Source organism: Dendropsophus ebraccatus, chromosome 6 (genome assembly GCF_027789765.1).
Source record: "Dendropsophus ebraccatus isolate aDenEbr1 chromosome 6, aDenEbr1.pat, whole genome shotgun sequence".
NCBI lineage: Eukaryota > Metazoa > Chordata > Amphibia > Anura > Hylidae > Dendropsophus > Dendropsophus ebraccatus.
Window position 1 is genome coordinate 116,065,563 of NC_091459.1, and position 8,357 is coordinate 116,073,919.

Consider the following 8,357-nt stretch of genomic DNA (forward strand, 5'->3'; position numbering starts at 1 on the left):
GGGGTGTCAGGTTTTGGACCTGGACTGATCTGATATGGTCAATCTATCCCAAGCATAAGCTATCGGTTAAAAAAAAAATATGTTGTTATATTATTTTAATGTGTCCTTCCAGTCTTTTTTTTCCCCAGAAATGAAATGATCATGCAGCACTGTGCTCAATAGTCATTTCTCTAATGTAAATGTATTTGGAATCTTGTGCCGGAATAGACTCTGGGATGCCCATTCTCCCCACTGTGAAACTTTATGAGAGGAAGCTTCCCGTGCTTATCTCCAGTGACTTACATAGGCTTACATTCTTCTGGGTCCCTCACTGGAAATGGGAGCTATGGAGACAAAGCAGGAAGCTCTTTCTCATAAGGTTCTCCACTGTATGTGACAAGAAGGACGGGCACTCGGGAGCCTATTATGTTGCCAAATTCTAATGGTGCGTGTACTCAGAGAGATTTATCTGACAGATTTTGGAAGCCAAAGCCAGCACTGGATTTGAAAAGAGGAGAAATCTCAGTATTTTCTTTGACCTGCTCCCTGTTTATAGTCTGTTCCTGGCTTTGGCTTTCAAAATCTGTCAGATAAATCTCTCCCGCTGGGGGCGGGGCGGCCCACCTCCATTGCTTTAGCCCGGGCCGGTGGCCAGTAATAGACTGTTGAAAGACAATGACAGACATCGTGCAGCCAACGTCGTTCATGTCGGCTGATCGTTGTCTTCTATTATACAAGACGATTATCGGCGTAATGGGCGATATCAGCCAAATACATCCGATAATTGTTTTGTGTAATAGGGGCTTAAGGCTAGAGAGAAGCTAATAGTAGGGTTTATCAATGAGGTTACTGATAGAAAACATAAAATATTATCTGTCTCAACCGCCAAGCCTCCAAAAATATTCACATACAGCACGCCTGATAGATATTAGGAGCTCATTCTGTAAGCTGCCCTTGTGTGTAAATGACAGGTCCATGACAGGCTGATCTTCAGGGTGACACAAACTTCTCATTCTTTATAACCAGTTTTTCTTCATTTCATCTTTTCACAGTTTTTGTAAACACTGGAAACTATACGACGAGTCTCTGTTCCCGAGCAGCTATCGTTTTGTCATCTCTCTCTTCTCCACGGTCTTGAGAGTGGAGCCCAGTTTAATCCACTATGAAGTATCCTTGGTGGAGGGAAAAATTGTAAGCGGGATGCCTACAACGAAGCCTACGAAAAAACTCAGGAAAAAGCGTATTTGAAGTGAAGAGATCATTGCGCATAGGTTTCTGTAAATAAATAAAGTTTTCAATGTTGTAATAAGATGTTACGTTATGTTGTCATCCATTGATCTATCATACCAAGGAGGGACAGCGCTGACAACTTTTTACTATACTCATCAGTTTCATGATGATCTGACATTACTAGTTGAATTCTCTGCTACAAATCTTGGACACGTACCATAGAGCAGTCCATGTGGCTACTATGCAGCCATTATTGGCCAAAACACATGGCTTCTTCAATGTAAGAAATTCAAGGGGGGATATTTATGAAATGTCCGCCCAAGGCGTACGCCAGGGAAAAGGCGCAGATTCACCCCTTCTCCCTGGCGTACAGAGGCTTGACCCCCGCTTACCCGATGGGCGTGCAAGGGGAGCTCAGGAGGGCAGGGCAAAGAGGGGAGGAGGCATGGCCTCCTCCTGCGCTGCATTTATCATGATTTATGCCTGCTCGCAGGAGTAAATGATGGTCCAAATGTACACCTGGAAGCAGGTGTAGATCTGGTGTATCGGGCGCAGGTTCGGGTGCCCGGCTGACCAGATTTACTAAGAGGCGTGCGCCTCTTAGTGAATAAGGTGGGGGAAAGGGGGTGGGGCATAAATTAAGAGCACGACTGCGAGTATGCCAGTCCTCATAAATCCCCTTAGATTACCCAAGATTTGTGAAAATGGGGTAAATTTACACCATAGGGGGAGATTTATCAAACATGGTGTAAAGTGAAACTGGCTCAGTTGCCCCTAGCAACCAATCAGATTCCACCTTTCATTTTCCAAAGAGTCTGTGAGGAATAAAAGGTGGAATCTGATTGGTTGCTAGGGGCAACTGAGCCAGTTTCACTTTACACCATGTTTGATAAATCTCCCCCATATCTTTTTGTGGGGGTACACCAATGCTAAGCAGTAATAGGGCCTCATGTTCGTCCCTGCTACACATCCATATTTTCTATAAATTATGTGCAGAGCATACAGAGTGTCCCTCAGCACAGACCTCGGCTTCCTAGACCTCCAATGCATGCTAAAAATGCATAGAATGGAGACAGTAAAATAACAGTGTTACAGTCCATCCTGACACATTACATCTGCTACTTACATATTACCATTTTGGTCATAAAAATGTGGTTTCTTTGGATTGTTTCACACTTGCATGTGACTGATCAAAACACATGACAAGCAGCTTGAAATCGTATTTTAAATCAGTTTTCCATTAAAGACAATGGAGGGGTAATTTTCAATCAGTTGTTTTTTCTGCATTAGTTTGTCAATAGATTTTTTTCATTCTTCGTTTACAATATACTGTATAAGGCTTTGTTCACATTTGCACTGGAGGCCACAGAATATGTTCATTTAACCAGACAAAATATGCAGCAAATCCATTATTTTTGCCAGGTTAAAAGCCCGTACAAAAACAGATACTGACTAGAAACCAAATGGACCCCATTAAAGTCACTGAGGGCAGCTGAGATCCATTGGTGTCTAGTGTGCAGCAGACCCATCCGGCATCAAACTGAATCGGACGCTAAGAATGAAGCCTTCTACGTTAATGTGAAACCCGCCTAGTATTATCCAGTATGTCTTATATTGGTTTTAAAAAATTAAAGAAAAAGATTCATCTGTCCTCAATATACTGAAAATGTATAGACTGCATTATGAATTTTATAGAATGGTAACAATCCAGCTGTCAGTTTAATCATACATATCCATTTAAGTCAGGCATGTCCAAACTTTTTTCGAAGAGTGCCAAATTTGATGAAGTGAACATGTGCGAGAGCCGACCATTTTGCTTGACATTCTTTGGACCATTAAAATGAATGCAAATAAACTTTTTCTTACAAAGTTTATTGAAAACGGCATACTTTTTATACTTAAAAAATCCCGGGGCACACCACCAACCAAAATGGCACAAAATGACACTAAAACAGTACATATCATATATATAGTTAATAATATAGATTCTAAATGTATTTATACTCACTCAGTGTGAAACCTGGCCCTGTTTCGATAAACACAAAAGGGATATCCCTGTTTCTCTCGCCCATCCCCATGTTTTTCTCCCCCCTGTTTCTCCCCCATTCCCATGTTTTTCTCCCCCTGCTTCTCCCCATCCCCATGTTTCTCTCCCCCCTACTTCTCCCCCATCCCCATGTTTCTCTTCCCCCCTGCTTCTCCCCATCCCCATGTTTCTCTCCCCCCTGCTTCTCCCCCATCCCCATGTTTCTCTCCCCCCTGCTTCTTCCCCATCCCCATGTTTCTCTCCCCCCCCTGTTTCTCCCCCATCCCCATGTTTCTCTCCCCCATCCCCATGTTTCTCTCCCCCTGCTTCTCCCCCATCCCCATGTTTCTCTCCCCCCTGTTTCTCCCCCATCCCCATGTTTCTCTCCCCCCTGCTTCTCCCCCATCCCCATGTTTCTCTCCCCCATCCCCATGTTTCTCTCCCCCCTGTTTCTCTCTCCCATCCCCATGTTTCTCTCCCCCCTGTTTCTCTCCCCCATCCCCATGTTTCGCTCCCCCGTTTCTCTCCCCCATCCCCATGTTTCGCTCTCCCCTGTTTCTCTTCCCCATCCCCATGTTTCTCTCCCCCCTGTTTCTCTTTCCCATCCCCATGTTTCTCTCCCCCCTGCTTCTCCCCCATCCCCATGTTTCTCTCCCCCCTGCTTCTCTCCTGTTTCTCCCCCATCCCTGCTCACCTTCCTTGAGATGCTCGCCGCGGGCGCCGTCCCCCTCACCTACTGGCCCGGACGTGCTCCTCCAATCAGGGGAGACCGGGAGCGTGGTGCGTGGCGCACCACGCTCCTGGTCTCCCCCGATTGGAGGAGCACGTCCGGGCCAGTAGGTGAGGGGGGACGGCGCCCGCGGCACACTGGTTGAAAAAACACTGCTCTAGTGCACGGGAAAGGAAAGCCGAAATCTCGGACATCGCGAGATTTCGGCTTTCCTTTTCTGTGCACTAGAGAGGCGTGGCGCAAGGTATCTGTTGCTGCCGGATACCTGGGGGGCCGTAAAAGTTCGGAACGCGGGCCGCAAATGGCCCGCCGGCCGGACTTTGGACATGCCTGATTTAAGTGATCACTGGGGGTCTTTGCACCCAGTCCCTTCCCAATAAGATCTCCTGATGTGTATTTTTAAAGCTTTAGGTGCCCTTTAAGAATCTCTTCTTCCTACAGTTAGCTGAATGCCATAACCTGCAGGCTGTAGTAGGAAGTATTTTAAGAAAATGTATTTCCTTGAAGTAGGTATTTTTTCTGATTTCTACCCTGTTTTTTTAATGTTTATTTTACCTTGGAGTCATAAGCCCGTTGTTATAAGTGACTTTTCAGGTTCCTTGGTGTGTTCATGAGGAGCAGCACTATATGCCATCTTCCAGCAAATTTCTGCTCTGCAGGTTGTCTTTTAGCTTTCTCTGTCTACCCCTTCTCCTACTATCCAGCATGTGTGTTCTCGCACTCTCTCTTGCCCCCGCCAAACCCAAACGCTCAGCATTTAATGCATCCAACTCTAGTCAACGGGAGTCAAATGTTGAGCATTTTGAGCAAAAATGAATGTATTTTGGCAAGTTTGCTCAACACTACATGTAGTCAGATCCCTGAACTTCTAGACGTTGTAACCGGTAAATAAATCATTGCTAAGCTGCTTTTTCAGTGTGGATGACAATTTAGCAGGAAGAGGGGAGAGAGAAGATGTTTGAAAGCATTTTTGTCTGATAAGATATATTTAAAACGCTTCTTACATTTGCTTGTACTAGTAACCTATGCAGTTTTTTCAAACCAACAGTGCCTATTTAAATAAGTGTCTAACATGTTGTCTTATATAAACATTTTTCATAGCTAATAAAAGTCTATTTATCTAGTTATAATCATTGCAAAGCATAATATAAGTTATAATATTCTTTTAAGTTTGGTGCATTTCTCATTCTGTGGGTAACTCAGGTTCACAACCTAAAGGGCTAATCCAATTATATTAGGCTATGTCCTATCCACACAATTGGGTATAACAAGCTGATTGTGGGGGTCTCACTGCCGGAACCCCCCATCCCAAGAACAGAGACATACAGGAATTGTCCCTGGAATGAATGAAAAGCACTGTGTATGCATGGCCACTGCTCCATTCATTCATATTGGACTGCCGAAAATTTCCAAGCACCGAACTGGAATGTTCAGTGGCCCAATATAAACAAGCCATATGGAAACACTCTCAAAAGTCTCGTGTTCCTTTTTACAATGCAAAACTTCAGGTGGAAAAAACTGCGTCATGTGTACTGCCAAGTTGTTTTCCATTGAAATCGATTGGAGGTGGTTTACAGGCAGAAAAGAGGCTGATAATGGATGCGGCTCTTTTTCTTTGGAACCACTAAACATTTTGTGGTTTACTCCATTCGTTCCGGGGACAATGATGTCCCAACAGTCAGACCCCCACCAATCATCTTCTTTTCCACTATCCTGTAGTTTGGGAATGACTTAATGAGACCCCCTTTAATGGTCTGTTATTCTCAATAAGAGAACGTGAAGGGGAGCAGTGTTACATCTAGACTACACTTTTATTCTCAGGGTCAATGGGGATTCCAAAGGTCGATACACCACCGATCACAATGATGCCATGAGCTCACAACCTGCTACAGAAATAAACTATTAAAGTGTCACTGTTAAGAAACTTTGTAATTGGGTTTATTAGGTAAATATGCCATTATCTGCATTCAAAAAGACTTTCCCCAGGTCCCCCTCCCTCCTCTCATTCACTGCTCATTTACAGGAAATCTCGTCTTTTTTACATCAGTTGAGCCCTGTGTAACCTATGGAGAGGGGAGGGGGGAGGGAGATTAGTTGCCAGCAGAGAACAAAGGATTACACAGCGGGACCTGTGTGAAAGCCGTATTTAGAGGTCAGAGAGGTCAGTGCTGACTTCAGAGTAGATAGCCCGGTGATGTAGCTGTAGAGTTAATTTACTCTTTGTTGTCCTGTTTTGGTGCCTCATCTCCCTCAACCCCTCCCCTCTCCATGAGAGAACCATAAAGACAGGGGGGAGAGCTTCAAACTTCTTTTTCATGATAAAAAAAATGCATTTTCTGGCTAATAAACCCAATCACAAAGTTTCTTAAAATCGCCTGTACTATTGATTTCAGCAAAAAAAAAAAAATGTAAACGACAGTGACACTTTAAGTAATGCAGGGCTCCAGACTAAAAAATTTACCTAGGAGCCATTGGCTCCTAACCTGAAAAATTTAGGCGCCAAATAGAATATTTGGTTGCCAACATTTTAAACCATGTAAAATTAATGTTATGTTACATGGGACTTACTGTGTGCAGAGGCCACGGCAGCCTCCTCCTCCTTTAGATCCTTTCTTTTCTTAGTTTGAAAATGTTCAACATGGAAACTTGCAACTTGACAACCATATACAGTCTGACTCAGTACTTCAGCTTCACTTGGCTAGCCTTTTAATGAGGCTTACTCTTCTGAACTTGAACTTAAAGGGAACCTGTCACCCCCGGTGACGGGGTGACAGGCTCCCAACCCCCCTATACTCACCTCATCGCGCCGGGTCCCGCTTCTGAAGATGGTCTGGTCACGGAGATCTCAGCCGCTGCAGCCCGGCTTGCACACTGAGAGATGAGTCCAACGCTCATAGAGAATGATGGGAGAGTCCAGCGCTCCGTCATTCTCTATGAGTGTTGGACTCATCTCTCAGTGTGCGCGCCGGGCTGCAGCGGCTGAGATCTCCGTGACCTGACCACCTCCAGAAGCGGGACCCGGCGCGATGAGGTGAGTATAGGGGGCTCTAACGGTGGGTTGGGAGCCTGTCACCCCGTCACCGGGGGTGACAGGTTCCCTTTAAAAGCTTGCAACAGTCTATACATACTGAGCTAGACTTATGACTGCAGCCATAGTGACCCCCCACAAGATGTGTATATAGATAGATATATCTCTCACCTAGTGACTAATGCAAGTGACCCCCTACAATACAGACACCTGAGGGGCCCTGATAATAATAATTGTGCATATATCTATCTCCCAGTGTCTGCAGCCAGTTTGCCCTACACTTATAGATGGCCCCCTCCCCTTATAGATGACCCCCTCCTTTTATAGATGACCCCCTCTACCCCCATTATAGATGCCCCCTCCTCCCCCCATTATAGATGCCCCCTCTTCCCCCCATTATAGATGCCCCCTCTTCTCCCCCCCTTATAGATACCCCCTCCCCTTATAGATGACCCCCTCTACCCCCATTATAGATGCCCCCTCATCCCCCCATTATAGATGCCCCCTCCTCCCCCCCATTATAGATGCCCCCTCCTCCCCCCATTATAGATGCCCCCTCCTCCCCCCCATTATAGATGCCCTCTTCTCCCCCCCTTATAGATACCCCCTCCCCTTATAGCTAGCCCCCTCTCCCCCCCCTTGAAGATGACCCCTCTTCTCCCCCCATTATAGATGCCCCCCCTTCTCTTCCCCCCATTATAGATGGCACTCTCTTCTCCCCCCATTATAGATGCCCCCCCTTCTCTTCCCCCCATTATAGATGGCACTCTCTTCTCCCCCCATTATAGATGCCCCACTTCTCTTCCCCCCATTATAGATGCCCCCCCCCTTTCCTCTATGCTAAGCAGTATTTAAAAAAAACAAACACACAAACTCACCTGACAACCCGCTCCCCCGGCGATCCTCTTCTTCTTCGGACGCTGTCCCCGGCTGATGCGCGGCTGCCGGGGGTGTCCCGTCCTATCCCCGGCAGCGCGGCGCATCAGTGAGCTCCCTGTACGCCGGGGCTGTGACTTCTGACACAGGAAGCGTCTCTGACGCGCGCTTCCTGTGCCGGAAGTCAGGGCCCCAGGCAGCTCACTGATGCGCCGCGCTGCCGGGGATAGGACGGGACACCCCCGGCAGCCGCGCATCAGCCGGGGATACTTAAAGAGACAGCGCGCCGCCGCTGGGGCCAGTCGCAAATGGCGCCCAGATTAATAAATCTGGGCGCCATTTGCAAAATATCAGTCGCATTGGCGACCATTTTGGTCGCCATCTGGAGCCCTGTAATGGTAATGCCCTTTTTTCAATGTATTCAGACACTTCCAGGAACAATAACAGAGGACCCACACAATACAGAATTAACATTAGCCCAGGGTTCC

At 46.4% G+C, this 8,357-nt stretch overlaps 1 protein-coding gene across 1 annotated transcript in view; it reads left to right on the top strand.

Annotated features, from left to right (window-relative positions):
* The window catches only part of TAF1B (TATA-box binding protein associated factor, RNA polymerase I subunit B), a 64,486-nt gene extending 62,776 nt beyond the window's left edge, over positions 1 to 1,710 (top strand). The window contains exon 15 of the mRNA XM_069973972.1: positions 1,032 to 1,710. Coding sequence (XP_069830073.1) covers positions 1,032 to 1,227 — 196 coding nt within the window. The 3' untranslated portion in view covers positions 1,228 to 1,710. The remainder of the gene's footprint in view (positions 1 to 1,031) is intronic.
* The last annotated feature ends 6,647 nt before the right edge of the window (positions 1,711 to 8,357 follow it).